Source organism: Nilaparvata lugens, chromosome 7, assembly GCF_014356525.2.
Source record: "Nilaparvata lugens isolate BPH chromosome 7, ASM1435652v1, whole genome shotgun sequence".
NCBI lineage: Eukaryota > Metazoa > Arthropoda > Insecta > Hemiptera > Delphacidae > Nilaparvata > Nilaparvata lugens.
The window spans coordinates 24,594,697-24,610,683 of record NC_052510.1 but is presented as its reverse complement, the minus strand read 5'-3'; the positions used below and the strand labels follow the sequence as shown (position 1 = coordinate 24,610,683).

General features: G+C 36.1%; 1 protein-coding gene across 4 annotated transcripts; it reads right to left on the bottom strand.

Moving 5' to 3' along the window:
* Positions 1-1,598: 1,598 nt before the first annotated feature.
* LOC111047238 (low molecular weight phosphotyrosine protein phosphatase) lies at positions 1,599-14,086 on the bottom strand. Of its 4 annotated transcripts, none has more exons than XM_022332938.2 (3): positions 9,316-9,447; positions 8,795-9,037; positions 1,599-2,149 (listed from the first exon to the last, which is right to left on the bottom strand). In XM_022332938.2, the coding sequence occupies exons 1-3, from the start codon at positions 9,327-9,329 to the stop codon at positions 1,882-1,884; spliced, it is 525 nt and encodes a 174-aa protein (XP_022188630.1). In that variant the 5' UTR covers positions 9,330-9,447; the 3' UTR covers positions 1,599-1,881. The 4 variants fall into 4 exon arrangements, with proteins under 4 accessions (XP_022188630.1, XP_022188628.1, XP_022188629.2 ...); XM_022332936.2 differs by lacking the exon at positions 9,316-9,447 and adding an exon at positions 13,866-14,086 and having other exon boundaries at positions 1,609-2,149; XM_022332937.2 differs by lacking the exons at positions 1,599-2,149; positions 9,316-9,447 and adding exons at positions 6,758-7,165; positions 13,866-14,081.
* Between the last annotated feature and the right edge of the window lie 1,901 nt (positions 14,087-15,987).

Here is a 15,987-nt window from a genome sequence, read left to right as displayed (position 1 = left end):
CATACTAATGATTAAATCGCCCCCTGTAGGTTGGGGGAGCATTGAGTCGATCATCGTACTCAAGAATGTGTTGAAAACCAGAATTCACCCACAGTATCCATGCTTGTCGTAGGAGGCGACTAAAATGGACCTCAAGGCAACTCCAGAAGTTGCCTTGCCTTCAAACCCACGGGTTCTGCCCCATCAGGGCAGTTTCGGAGGGACAAAAGGAAAACCCAAGAAACCAGAGATGGGTGAAACTCCTGGCACAAATTTAGGTCAAGAGGCTAAGTCGAGGGTGGCCAGGTGCCATAGAGGCAATTTGGCGACCCCTCCTTCAGCGGAAGGACCAGGAGTGAAACTCACGTGTAGGTCACGATTTTGTGGGTGTAGAGACCACAACTCACCACTGCTCAAAGAAGGACGGCCATTTAGGAAAAACTTCTTGGGAGAGGTGAGGCTTCTGACCCTGCAGAGTTTCGGTGGGGCAAAAAGAAAAACCCAAGAGACCAGAGATGGGTGAAACTCCAGGCACAAATGTGGGTCAAGAGGCTGAGTCGAGGGTGGCCGGGCGCTGGGCGCCCTAGAGGCAGTTTGGCGTTCCCTCTCTCAGCGGAAGGACCTACATAAAGACCAGGAGTGGAACTCACAAAGGTCCAGGGGGCTGAGTCCTCCGACTAGACAAGCAAGCTAAACGAGCCTGCCGGCTAGTTTTAAAAAGAACCAATTTTAGCCTATGATATAGATAGGGAGTATCATCGAATTTATTGATAAATAAAAGTAGGTAAAAATAATTATGATATATAAAGATTGTGATAAGTTTAATATATAGTTAATTGAAACATTGTTTTTTAGATCACACTTTTATACTGATTCAATTCTTAGTCCGTCTGAAAATGTAATTCTTGTTTATCTTTAAGACGCTGTTCCAACATAGCAAAAACATTTGGTGGTATTGTCTGTTGAATGTATTGTAGGAGCATTTCAGGTTGTTGACAAACGGCAAGACTTTTGATAAGATGGTCAACGCAACCTTCCAAATCTCCTCTAGCCATCGACTCACCGAACAACTGGAATTGCTGGAATAGAAATGCCTGTGCGTCTTCGAAATTTTTAAATTCCATGCCGTATTTTCCTGATTTAGATTTGGATTTCATACGTTTTTCCTTCAACATTTTTTTAAAATTTGGATGACTTCTTCTTTTGTGATCAAAGTAGACACAATATCCCAAAAACATTACCCCACATGCCCCCGCAACTCCAATCGCACATTTACTCAACATTATAGACTCAACTGAATATATAAAATTAATGTTTAATCAAACCCACTTTTACACATTTTTTCATTAAATTCACAGTACTTGAGAGTAATAGACAGAATACAAAAATTTATCAGCTACCACACCACATGAAAAGTTGAATTATCATTGATAAACTGATTTTTTTGGCATTCATCCATATGATTTTAAAAAAGCCGTCCATTTGAAATTAGAAAACTGTTGGTCATTGTCCTTGATGAATGTTAGTTTCATAGAGTACTCTACTGATTCTATATACAATCAAGTATAATTTATTATATAATCGTAAAGTAATATAATTAATATAGGTATACAAAAATATTTTTATAATAAAAGGATCAATCAAATCTTTGAAAACTATTATTTGTAAAATCTTTGATAGTAGTATATTCGGTTACCAGAGACTTCTCAAGATTTTTGTGTTGGTAGTACCTAAATTCTTAATAGCTACATTGATAAGGAAAAATATGTATAATATTTTGTTCTCAACAATTGAAAGACTAACGCGTTTTACAATAATAATACTGTGATGATACTTGAGTCACGAAGCAAAGAATAACTCAAGAAAAACAAGAGTAAGTGTATCCTTATTAACGGCACGTGCTTATGTGTACGGTAACTTATGTGGTAATGATGTTTGTCGACTATTTCTTTTTTCATTCATTGTCTGTTTAATGAAGGCCGAACAACAGCTAAGACATTGTTGATAGCATGTTTCGAAAGCATGTTCGTCGAGATAGGCAGGATCCAGAATGACTCCGTTGGGATGAAACGACGCAAGGAGCAGTATTTTAGCTGTCGCATCCTCTGGACGCTTATTATTCAACGCCTTTATGTTCCCTATGTCCATTCCAAGAATGTAGTCAAATTTTCTGAAAAAACATTGAAAGAATTTAACCTGGAATTAATATACAATACCAAGTACTCATATTCAAAATGGACAGACCTTTTTTCAACCCTAATCTACTTTATCAAAAACTGTTGTATAAGAAACGTTCATATTCGGTCCTGAGGCTCAGCTAGAGTTTAAACGTTTTTTATAGACAAAGCGTTTAAAGTTTACCAGCAATACGACCGAAATTGGCGTTTTCCTGCATGGTCTCAGTCGAACATACTAATGATTAAATCGCCCCCTGTAGGTTGAGGGAGCATTGAGTCGATCATCGTACTCAAGAATGTGTTGAAAACCAGAATTCACCCACAGTATCCATGCTTGTCGTAGGAGGCGACTAAAATGGACCTCTAGGCAACTCCAGAAGTTGCCTTGCCTTCAAACCCACGGGTTCTGCCCCATCAGGGCAGTTTTGGAGGGACAAAAGGAAAACCCAAGAAACCAGAGATGGGTGAAACTCCTGGCACAAATTTAGGTCAAGAGGCAAAGTCGAGGGTGGCCAGGTGCCATAGAGGCAATTTGGCGACCCCTCCTTCAGCGGAAGGACCAGGAGTGAAACTCACGTAGGTCACGATTTTGTGGGTGGAGAGACCACAACTCACCACTGCTCAAAGAAGGACGGCGATTTAGGAAAAACTTCTTGGGAGAGGTGAGGCTTCTGACCCTGCGAAGTTTCGGAGGGGCAAAAAGAGAAAACCCAAGAGACCAGAGATGGGCGAAACTCCAGGCACAAATTTAGGTCAAGAGGCTAAGTCGAGGGTGGCCAGGTGCCATAGAGGCAATTTGGCGACCCCTCCTTCAGCGGAAGGACCAGGAGTGAAACTCACGTAGGTCACGAGGATTAATCAGTCTGAAGAGACTTCCAAGCATATTACACTGGATTGCAACAAGCAACCGGGTGATGAATGGGATGTTAGTATAGGGAAAACTGGTTCTTTTAATGAAAACAGGTATTGGTTTGCCTAACTAACATACTACTTGGGAACACAATAAGCTTCGGTTGACGTGTGGGGTTCTTTGAACCCTTGGATCCTTGAATCCGTCCATTCAAAAACAATAAACAATGATTAAATCGAGCCTGAAAGTCTGTATTTGACTATTTAGGGAGTTTGCAAGCTCAAATGGAGTATACAGGTGAGCGAAGAAAGTCTGCTGTTCTCATCTCTGGATAATTCAACCAAAGGTCCAGGGGGCTGAGTCCTCCGACTAGACAAGCAAGCTAAACGAGCCTGCCGGCTAGTTTAAAAAAGAACCAATTTTAGCCTATGATATAGATAGGGAGTATCATCGAATTTATTGATAAATAAAAGTAGGTAAAAATAATTATGATATATAAAGATTGTGATAAGTTTAATATATAGGTAGTTAATTGAAACATTGTTTTTTAGATCACACTTTTATACTGATTCAATTCTTAGTCCGTCTGAAAATGTAATTCTTGTTTATCTTTAAGACGCTGTTCCAACATAGCAAAAACATTTGGTGGTATTGTCTGTTGAATGTATTGTAGGAGCATTTCAGGTTGTTGACAAACGGCAAGACTTTTGATAAGATGGTCAACGCAACCTTCCAAATCTCCTCTAGCCATCGACTCACCGAACAACTGGAATTGCTGGAATAGAAATGCCTGTGCGTCTTCGAAATTTTTAAACTCCATGCCGTATTTTCCTGATTTAGATTTGGATTTCATACGTTTTTCCTTCAACATTTTTTTAAAATTTGGATGACTTCTTCTTTTGTGATCAAAGTAGACACAATATCCCAAAAACATTACCCCACATGCCCCCGCAACTCCAATCGCACATTTACTCAACATTATAGACTCAACTGAATATATAAAATTAATGTTTAATCAAACCCACTTTTACACATTTTTTCATTAAATTCACAGTACTTGAGAGTAATAGACAGAATACAAAAATTTATCAGCTACCACACCACATGAAAAGTTGAATTATCATTGATAAACTGATTTTTTTGGCATTCATCCATATGATTTTAAAAAAGCCGTCCATTTGAAATTAGAAAACTGTTTGTCATTGTCCTTGATGAATGTTAGTTTCATAGAGTACTCTACTGATTCTATATACAATCAAGTATAATTTATTATATAATCGTAAAGTAATATAAATTATCAAACTGAATTTTTATTGAAGAAAAAGATTTGTTAGTTTTGAATTCAATTAGATTGTCTATTTCAAATGAGGAACAAAACATTTGTCATTTGAAATATTTCTTGAGACAATGTTTAGAGTACCTATCCTATCTGGACTCAACAAAAGTGAATCGATAAATTCTCCGATAAATCGTCAAAATATTTTTTGAAAGCAATAACAACATGAAGAGCTACAGTTGAAAGTTTTGTCCAATCACCAGGTAGGCTTATAACCTTTTCCTACAATAATTCTGGAGTATTGGACATCCTAAATAAAAAAAATTAGACCGTTTAGCGCTGGAAATTTTTACAGGATGCCCTAATAACCACGGATTTTGTGTTCCTTTTCCAGTTCTTTGAGATTTCCACCAAATCGTGCGATCTGACAGAAAAATCTGTATTGGACAACTTCAATTTAATACATTTGACCTAGGTTCTAGACCTGGAGCTTTATACAGAGTGCCCCAAAAACCACGAATTTGTGGTACCTTGTCTAGTTTTTTTCGATTTTCGTCAAAAAATCACTCGCACCTTTTATTAGATAAAAAATTTCGAAACAATTAAATAATTCGGCGCTCTCTATCTCCATTGAGTGCTGGGTTGTAATTTTTCAAAAATTAGTCACATTTTTGAAAATCTGAAATCTGGAGGAAATTCTGTTTTAAATCGACTACCTATATATTCCGATTTCAACTATTAAATTTTATGATTCAAAATCTCTGGGCGTGATTTTGTGCTCTACAGCCTGAAACTATATAGACCGTTCTATATCTCAGATATACTTCCAGGTACACCTGATAACAATGCTCCTTTTATTTCGAAAAACACTGATTTCAAACACTGATAACTTTTGACTCAATTAACGTACGGTATCTCCTCATGCTACAACTCATTCTTCTCGGCTTCTCCAAGTGATTTGAAATCACGTATCATAAGTCAAATTCAGTAAAATGGGAAACTTATCCTCGACTGTACTTGAACCTATTTTTTCATACATAAAAAAATGGCTAATTTACCTATATAACGTTATATTCATAAAGCTGCTTATTTCGGAAACCCATTATGATAAAAAATTACTTGTCATAAATTGTAGAACAGAATCTTGACGAGAATAATTCATGAAAAATATGTTTGGAAAGTTTGATTCGCTCGTTTAAAAAAAATCATGAAAATGGAGATATTTTTATAATTTTCACGTATATGGTAGCTTTTCGATGAAGAAAAATGGTTGAAGATGTATTTGAGGCAACTGAGCATGTACAACATAAAATTCTCTACAATCTGAGACCAGTCGAGAGTCATATAATCTTAATTGTCCAGTTAATCTGCACAATGTACGTTTTTAACAGGACAGAATTTTCTGTGGACAATATTAGAGGAGGCTGTGCATACTCGGCGTATCCAGCTACAAGACATGAGAAGGACGGTAGATCCACTTCTCCACCTCCAACCTCGATACCTTACCCCGACCCAACTACAACTGCGCCTAGTCCATCAGGAGAGAGTCCTGGTAATCCACTAGGTACCTTAGAGAGTAATTAGAGGCTATCTGGCAATTTATATTGTTTATAAATAGATTTTATTTCAAATAAAAGATTAATAAATTTTTACTTGAGATACTGTTGCTGGTGAGATGTTGTGATATCTATCCTTAATGAAAACATCCCAGTGTTTTCATTATAATTTTAAGTATCTAGTTGGAGTTATCAAAAGATTAATAATTCAGTATTGTCAAAAACTATATTGTCCTAACTGAGAGATTCTAGGGTTAGAGTTAGAGTTATTGTCCTAACAAATTGCTGCTGGATGATTTAACATGATAAAACTGGAAGACTGAATCTAACACAAGGAGTTAAGGAGACAAACAAACTTGCCGGTCAGGTCAGGGTTTAAACCCCACCGGTAGGCATGGACGTTTGATAATCTCATCAAATCACCCTAGCACTTTCCATTAGCACGAAGCAAAAAGCTCATGTGGGCATAATCTGCAATACAAAAAAAAACACCTAGTGGATGATCAAATGCTGTTCCTGGCTCGCAGCTGAAACACAGAGAATTGGGTAGCCTAAACAGATTTAGAAAAAATGTGGCTAGATGTGCTTACAGTTGCTACTCGTTTATCAAGATATTAAGCACTATAGATGAGCTGAGCTGACAACAGCATGGGGGGTACCACTCTGACACCTAATGAGTATAAGGTGAAACTCATACTTTGCAACACTTCCTATCAGAAAGCCCATTATTTTCATGCCATGGTGTGCTCTACATTTCTCTAAGGACGAGGCCTTAATTCTATTACTTAATCGGCTATGAAGATTTATCAAGGCTATACAAGTGTAGAATAATGACAACTTTCAATGATTACAATGATTACTTTTGCCTATGTAAGCATGGAAGAAAGTATATAAAATGAAATATAATTCCAACAAAAAATAATCTCATAAAACCAAAACGTTTTTATCAACAAATTCTATTCTTTATTCACAAATCAATTATGATTTTCTGTAATAGATTCAGCTTAGAAAAATATAATAAAAATAGTACTGATAAATTTTTTATACAAATTATAATATATTATGCAACATAACATAAAGCTAGTGGCTAGTTTATTGTTATTTTCTCATGATCTTCTTTATAAATGCGGTGCACGATCTAAGGCACTGTTGATAGCATTTTTCGAATCCTGCATCGCCATTATCATAGTAGGGATCACGAATGATTGTTTCTCCATTCGGGTCAAATGATCCAAGTAACAGCAGTTGAGCTCTCGCATTTTTCGGACTTCTTTTCTTCAAGGCCTTCATATTTTCTTCATCCATTCCAAAAATGTAGTCAAACATACTGTACAAAAATCATCGGTATTAAAATCATACTAGTTAGATGCGAAATAAGAAAAAAGGTAAATTATTGTGATAGATAATTTTTTTTAATTGGTCTAGGATAAAAAACATATTATGCGGAAAAAACTTAAGTTGTAAGACTTTTAGATGATGGGGAGTCCCTTGCGGGAAGGCCCCACCTCACCTGAGTATATCATATAAGCCGTTAATGGGCCTTATGACTGTAATACCTCAGCCGGGATGTGCCCATCCAATAACATGGCAGTGACCTGGCTAAGAAATTATGAGAAAGAAGTTTATTAAAAGGCTTCTAGAGTGTTAAGTAACTTTTTGTCTCAAGTAAAAATAAGATGATGAATTTAATTAGAATCTATTTGTGGTGTGTTGAGAAGAAAGTTCTTTTCCAATCCCTTTACTGTTATTGAAGCAATATTTAAACCAGCATAAACATGGTTTCAATAAATAGGGTGTACTCAAACTGAATTCATTATAATGTATATGGATAAGAAGAGTTGAATGCGGTTTATTAGTTAATACAGAGTTGTTATTCGTAGAGGCTTTTTCAATGAACTCTTTCATTACAGTAACTTGCTAATAAATATAGAAACGTTTTTTCGTGAAGAATGCGTGAATTAAATTTTTTTGTTAAAGGAGGATACAAGTGGAGGACTAAATGCATTATGCATGCATTATCAGATAAACCTAAAATAATTTAAATTGTCTAAAATTTTAAAAATATGATCCTGGGACTATACTAAATGCTTGAGTTATAGAATTATTTATTCCTTCTATAATAATTGAATTTGCTTCTAGGACAAGACAACTTTAGGTGAGATCTAATCGTCATCCAGTAATTTACTTTGGTGAATTACTACCGAATAATCTTATCATGCAGAATAATTGTGAAATAAACTTGAGAGTTGCCGATAACATCAGGGCATTATTGAGTTCCATGAAGGTCAATGCAGAAAAAGTTGAACCATGCATTACATTTTGAACACATCTCGTCTATATATTTATATTTGATCTTAAAATTAAACATCATATAGCGTTCTTAAAATTGTTTTACATTTCATTGGATGTAGTATTTTAGGTATCAAGGCAATTGCTATTCCAAATTTTGAATATTCCTTCCAAAAATATTTTTTAATGTTTAACTTGCAGAAGATGCTTTAGCTTCTTTAGCTTTATTTCTGCTTTAGTTACTAAATAATTTCAAAAATAAAAAGTAATTGCCCTGAGGAATTGAACTTTTTTTCAAATAACATGAATTGAAAGTAAATTTTTGTTCATAAATAATAAAATTTTGTTCCAAAAAATTTAAAGATTAGGCTAAGCAGACGTAGGCCTATACCTCGCACTATTAAGCTGCGTTTACACCAAAGTTATCAACAAAGTGTTAATAACTTAATCCTTATATATTCTATTAGTTTGAACATAACTTATCATACACATGATGAACATAATGTATTTGTCAAGTTCCGTTCAATCTAATAGAATCTATAAGGATAAAGTGTAAACCCAGCTTTAATGTGCTCCACTGTATGAGATTAGTGGTCTATTGAACTGACCAGTATTCAGTATTTAAAAATTGTATATTTATTGTCTGAACTAATTGATTTCAACAAACCTGAAATCGTTACTGTTTATCTGACGGCACAGATGGTCTGTTGATAATCCGTGTGCCCTGAGGGTTTTCAAGGCTCGGTGATCCGGTTGATTGCCAACGTGCCATGGACCGATAGCGGCACTGTCAATGTGCCACCGATTCGAAACCATCATATCAATAACAACCTTTTTGCAAACAGCTTCCGCAATGGGAGATCGACATATGTTACCCAGGCATATGAACAAGGCACTATTCTCAGATTTACTGAAATCAATAGGGGGAGAGTATAAAAATCAACAAAACAATAAATTATTGTGTATTATTTAAGACACTAATACGGTGTCGTATATTACAAAAGGTTCCTTTTTTGGAAACGTTTCATTTGTAAAGATTTTGTCTGCAAATAACATCCAATTTACATAGTAGTCTGTTCCAAAAAACAACCAGCTATATCTTCGTCTAGAAAAAAATAAATGTCGTTATGTAAACTACAGTTTATCCAAAAATTTACTAGAAATTAAAATTATGACTGCCATATTTACCATGTTTCCAACATGATTGAAAATGCCTTGATTTTATAAATTAATAAGCTAGAATAGTTTCTGTTTACAATTTCCCATTAAGTTGAATTGCAAGAACCCTATTATGATCCAAAGTGGAAATATGAGAAAAATCATCTGGGTGCGTTATGGACTGACCATTTAAATTAATCAGATTTGTATAATATTATTATTATGCTAATTCAAAAAACAGAATTAACAAAACATAACTATATCATACTTCAGTTCCCGTTTTTGGTAAGATATAGCGATATTTAGCCATAATAAAACAGTAGCATAGAATATTGTCAAAAAGTATCATGTTTGTAACTTTTTGATGAAATTGTTATTTTTTGACAATATTCTAGTCAGTGTTTTAGTATTTATTAATCCAGTCAAGGGAAGGTTATAGAGGAAAAGGTTTGGAATACAATTTTTGACCCCGCAGTTCTGTTCAGGGTAGTAAGGAGGTAAACGTCAAATTTCCCGACTCCTACCAATACCTACTATTACTTAAGTAATTGTAGGTATTGCTCCTACTCACTATTAAGGGGGTAGGGGGGGTTCAAAGGTACTTTTTTTGCATATAACTCAAAGACTATGTATTTTACACACATAACTGTTATATACATAACTTCTTACAATAAGCTTACATAATTTCTTACAATATTCATTCGAAAAGTTTCTCTATATATTCTATAGTTTTTGAGACATCCAATCTTGAAGGTTTGACATTTTTGAAAAAATCAAGTTTGCCTCCAATTTTTGTTATTTTTGCTCTAATAAATATTTCAAAATCAATGGAAAAAATACATGCTGATTATGAGCTTATAGAGCAATAAATTCTCTTCACTTTTGCAGCAGCTTTAGTGGTGAGTGTGAAATCTCTAGTTTTGCTACAATAGACCATTTGACAAAGGAATTCGGAGGAAATATTTTGAACACAATTTTTGACTTTGTAGCTTTGTTGAGACTTGTTAGAAGAAAAATATATCTAAATTTCCCATCAGTACCTCATGTGCTAAAGGGATGAGGGTGGTTTAAAAGTTGCTTTTTGTTTCTTAACAAAACCGAGACCGGATAGACCGTGTCAGTCAGTTCAGGGGGTCACCCCTCGAACTCTGAGATGGCGGCTGTTCGTATTTGGGTATAGGGGCTCATCCACTAGTTCTGCCAATGAGTATTATGGCCGTTGTATTAGGCGTTCCTTCAATATTTGTTTGAACTTTGTGGCTTTACAATTTTTATATATTTAGGGAGTTGATTATACACTCGCAGTGCTGATATTTCAAAACTTTTTTGAGTTGCTGTAAGTCTGCTTCGAGGTACATAGTCTGCCGCATGTCAAGTGTTGTAGGTATGTATGTTGCTTCTCTTTGTCATGTTGTTTGCTTTGTCCTTTATAAATAGAAGTGAGCAGAGTACATAGTGGCTAAAGATTGTAAGTACTCTTAGCTTTTTGAATAGTGGCCTGCAGTGTGCCAGGTGGTCGGAGAATGTGATTATTTCAATGGCTTTTTTTGTAGCAATAGTATATCTGAGCTGGCTGAAGCATGTCCCCAGAGGATTCCGTATGTTATGTGACTGTGAAACAGCGAATAGTAAGCTGTCATCAAGTATTATAGAGTGACAACATACCTTACTTTTTTAGGAGATGTAGGACTCTTGCTAGTTTTAAGCATGTCTTTGAAATGTGTGTGTCCCATTTCAATTTTCTGTCAAGCCAAAAACCCACTAATTTTACTGGTTCGGTAGGGCTTTCGGGTTTTTCGTTTTTCAGAGAGCATATTAATATTTGGGACTTTTCCTCATTCAGTTTAAGCTTGTTTATTTGGAACCATCTCTTTGCTTCCTGTGTGTGAGTTTCGTTCCTTGTCAATGCCTGTTCACTTGATATTCCTCTATAGTGAGGTCCACGTTATAATGACAGTATTTGTTCAACTTTGGTTTTGCTATCCTTGTCTATCATTCGACAAAGCCGGTGGTACTATCCTTTTCTAGGTCCACAACGATGCCAATTATGTTTTTGACAGTGTAAGTATGGAGTCCTTGCTGGGAACAAAGTCATTTGTCAAAAGGATGAATAGAAGGGGACCTAAGACAGAACCCTAAGGCCCTCCGTGTTTGATATCTCTGGTCCTTGACAAAGCTCCTTTTATTGAGACTATTTGGCTTCTGTCTTCAAGATACCTTTTGATGGTATTGAGGACCGGACCGCTGATTCCATACCTTTCCAGCTTCCTTAGAAGAATTTGATGTGGAACACAATCGAAGGCTTTACTCAGATCAAACAGTGTAAGGGCCATTGTATCACCAGTCTCAAATGTGTTCTGGATTTCGCTAGTCAGAGCAATCAGTGCGCTTGTTGTAGAGCGGCCACTTCTAAAACCATGCTGCTGTTGGCAGAGGAGGTTGTTACTTTCGAAGTAATCCACCATTTATTTGTTGCTTTATAATAGTCTTCAGCACCTTTGCCATGGTGGGAGGAATTGATATTGGTCTGAAGTTAGCTGGCTGGTCAACTGCACCTTCCTTGTAAACTGGTCTGGTTTTTAAGATTTTCAAAATATCAGGGAATCTGCCTCATTTCAGACACTTATTATTGCGCTGGCCATTGGTTCAGCAATCATTGTGATGGTTTCTTTCAAAATATTACCTACATGATAAGCCATGGATGTCTTGCGATTTCGAGTTTTTAAAAATTTCTTACTAAATTCACTATCTGTGATACACTAACTTCCATCCACTCAGTCATTCTGTGTTGTGTCAACATGATGTTAGAAGATGGTTCCATATCGTTGGCTGGTAAACTTGCTTGTATATCTTCAGCAACTGTTGTAAGCGTTTCCACGCTTGTATCCTGGAAAAATGCGTTCAACCCCTTTGAACAGGAGGTAGGGGTGGAGACTTTTAATATGTTTACCTCCTTACTACCTCAAACAGAGCTGCGGGGTCAAAAATTGTTTTCCAAAATTTTCCTCTTATAAGCTACCCTTTTTTGAGCATTCATTGTTTGAACTATATCACGCTTCATCAATCATATTGATCTCACAGGCTGAAGCAAATATACAATATGAATATAATTAATATCCTTAAGACAAAAGACTACCTGTCAACCCGGATAAAGCCGAGAACTGGAAAGTAAACATTGTTTGATATAAATAACAATGTATAATATACCGGGTTATCATAAAAGAATGGTGCTGTTTCAGTAATTCGTAGGAAGATTGTAGGGAAATTTTAAAATGTTATATTGGTATCTCTGAAAGCCTCTAACCCAAAAGTTTGTTTATAAGCTGTTCTAACCTCAACATCAGTTCTTGTACTGTTGTTGCGGTGAGTTTAGTGAGTTACTATGTTCTCGGTTAAAGATAAAGCAAAGTGTGTTTTATTGATGGTTGAATTAAAATCCGTAATTTTAGTTCAACGTGCGTTCCGACGTGAATTTGGAAGAGATCCACCTCACAAAAATAACATAACACGCTGGTTTAATCAATTTGAAGAAACCGGATCAGTTCAGAAACAGAAATCAACCGGCAGACCAAGTGTACCGGACAAAACGGTTGAACAAATTAGACAATCGGCAATTAGAAGTCCTGGGAAGTCCATCCCTCGTCGAAGCGTTGAATTAGGTATTCCGAAAACAACGGTTCACAAAGTTTTACATAAAAAACTCAAATTACACGCTTATAAAATCCAGGTACTGCAGGAATTGAAACCCAATGATTGTGTAAACCGTTACAATTTCGCTGTTGAAATGTTGGACAGAATAAGTAAAAACGTATCATTTTTAGATGATATAATTTTTACAGACGAAGCTACTTTCCATGTGAGTGGATGTGTTAACAGACACAATTCACAAATATGGGGCTCTGAAAAGCCACACGCAATTGTTGAGAAACAACGTGATTCGCCTAAAGTTAATGTTTGGTGTGGTGTGATGAAAAATTGCGTAATAGGGCCTTTCTTCTTTGCTGAAAAAACAATTAATGGAGTTGCGTATCTCGACATGTTAATCAATTATTGCTTTCCTCAGCTAGATGAACTCGAAAACATTCATCAACTTCATTTCCAACAAGATGGTGCTCCCCCACAATTTAGTGCATTGGTCACAGACGCTTTGAACGGAAAATTTGGAGATCGATGGATAGGCCGACAAGGACCTATGCTGTGGCCTCCAAGGAGTCCAGACCTGACACCTTGTGATTTTTTCTTGTGGGGTTCCATCAAAAACATTGTTTATTCACAAAAAATTCGCGACTTGAACCACTTAAAAACAGGATTAATGAAGCAATGACAACCATAACCGAAGAAATGTTAGCGAATGTTTGGAGAGAAGTTGAATATCGTTTGGACATTTGTCGAGCGACTAAGGGCGCCCACATTGAAATTTATTGATTATGTAAAAAAACTGTTTGAGATGACAAATAAAATTAAAAGAAACATTAATTGTAAGTAATTCTGTTTTTCTTTAAACAATGTTTGAAACCGCACCATTCTTTTATGATAACTCTGTATATAAATTAATGTAATCGATTTCATTATTTCATTACCTGTCTTGTTCTGATTTACCCTCGCTGTCTTGTTCAACTAGGACATTGCTCGCCATTATTTTGATTTTCAAAAAATAATATTTAATTAAAATTATTATTATTTTTCAATTGAGAAAATAAATAATAACTTAAGAGTTTTGACATTGAAATTGGAGGTTAGGTTAGCTTATCAGCTGGGCAGTGGGCACATAGACAAACCTAGAATACCAAAAAAATGGTCAGTTTTTACACAAAGTAGAAGGAATTTCTTCTTCAAGAAAAATAAATTTCTTCTCTGTGGTTTTTACGGATGCTCCAAAGTGGAATAGTGAAAGACAAACTGGGTCTATTACTATTTTACATCTATCATTTTTTGGCATCACTGAACTTGTATTTCTCTTAGTTTGTAGTAACATTATAATAATAATAAATGAAGCCTTTATTGGTTCCCAACACTGTACAACGAAAATAAATTGAAATGAAAAAAATACAACTTCGCTAAGATGATTACAAAATCGATCCAACTAAATAAAATAGAAACTTTTAATATGTACAATATCCAATATAAATTAATATGTTTATATTTTCTGTTAATTGTTCGTTTTTGGAAACCAGGTCCTCTATTGAACATAGGCCTCTCCCAGGGTCCTCCACCTATCTCTATCTTTCGCGCGCATTGTCCATTCATCACCTGCCACCTTCACAATGTCATCCTCCCACCGAAATCGTTGCCTTCCAATTTTCCTTTTCCTCCAGCTTGGCTTCCACACGGTTAGAGTCTTCGTCCATCTGCCATCTTCCAATCTAGCAATATGTCCGGCCCACTTCCACTTTGGGTTCTTTCTGTCCTCAGCAAATCTTCCGCTATTGTTTTTTCTTTTATGGATGTGTTTTTAATTCTATCCAATCTTCTGATGTTTAGTACACTCCTCTCCATCGCCATTTGATTTGATGCTATTTTTCTTAATACTCATTTCTTCAAAGCCCAGGTTTGGCATCCATAAACAAGCGCGGGAAAGACACAGGATTTCAATATTTTTATCTTCTTCCCAATATTGATCTCTTTATTCTTGAGTATACATTTTAATGACCAGAACTTACTCCATGCAATACCACACCTACGTTTCACTTCTTTATCCGTTCTGTCTGTAAATGTAATCAGTTGACCCAGGTAAATAATCTCTCCTGACCAATTCAATAAACAGCAATCCAATGCTATGTCTACTCTTTCCCTATTAGTCATAAGATGGGTTTTCCCTGAATTTATGATAAGGCCAGCTTTCTCACTTTCTGCTGCCAGACTGCTTATCATATATTTCAGTTCCAATGGGGATTTCGGAATCAGAACAATGTCGTCAGCGAAACATAAGTGGCTCAGATACTCTCCTTGGATACGTAAACCATACCTATCCCATTTCAGATTCTCGAAATTTTTTTGTAAAGTGGCATTGAAGAGAGACGGAGATAGCGGGTCACCCTGCCTTACCCCTTTCTGCACGCTGAAGACTTTTCCCAGTGAATCTGATACTACTCGTGCTGTACTATTGCAATATACGTCCTCAATCAAATTCAAGAAGGCTGCTGGAATCATTTCAAGAGACGCGAAGAGGAATGAATGTTTTAAACTATCAAAAGCCTTTTTGTAATCAATAAAGGCTAAGGAAACTCCTATATTGAATTCTTCACACTTTTCTATGAGCTGACTGACTGCTTGAAGATGGTTGACTGTTGAGAACCCACTTCGAAATCCCGCCTGTTCAACCGGCTGGCTTTCATTCATGATTGGTTGTAAACGATATTGCAGAATTTTCATGAAGAATTTTCCAAAACAAGAAGATATGCTTATAGGCCGAAAATTATTGATATCATACTGATCACCCTTTTTGAACAACAAGATTATATCTGATGTTTTCCACTGCAATGGAACTGACCGCTCATTGATTATTCTATTAAACAACCTGAGTACAGTCTCTGAAGAGATAGAGCACACCTTTTTCAGCATCTCGTTTGTTATCCTATCGTTTCCTGCCATAGTGTTACTCTTCAAAGTCACCACTGCCTTGAGGTCGCTATCTTGAATTAGTCATACATCTCTCTGCTCAACAGCCAGATTAAATACAGCATCAGCGCCCTCAGACGTGCC

Coding starts and splice junctions, on each gene's coding strand:
- LOC111047238 (XM_022332936.2), bottom strand. CDS start 13,921: ATGGCGAGCAATGTCCTAGTTGAACAAGACAGCGAGGGTAAATCAGAA. Junction 9,038..13,865: donor GGTAAATCAGAACAAGACAG/GTAATGAAATAA, acceptor TATTGATTTCAG/TAAATCTGAGAATAGTGCCT. Junction 2,150..8,794: donor ATAAACAGTAACGATTTCAG/GTTTGTTGAAAT, acceptor ATGTTTTTTCAG/AAAATTTGACTACATTCTTG.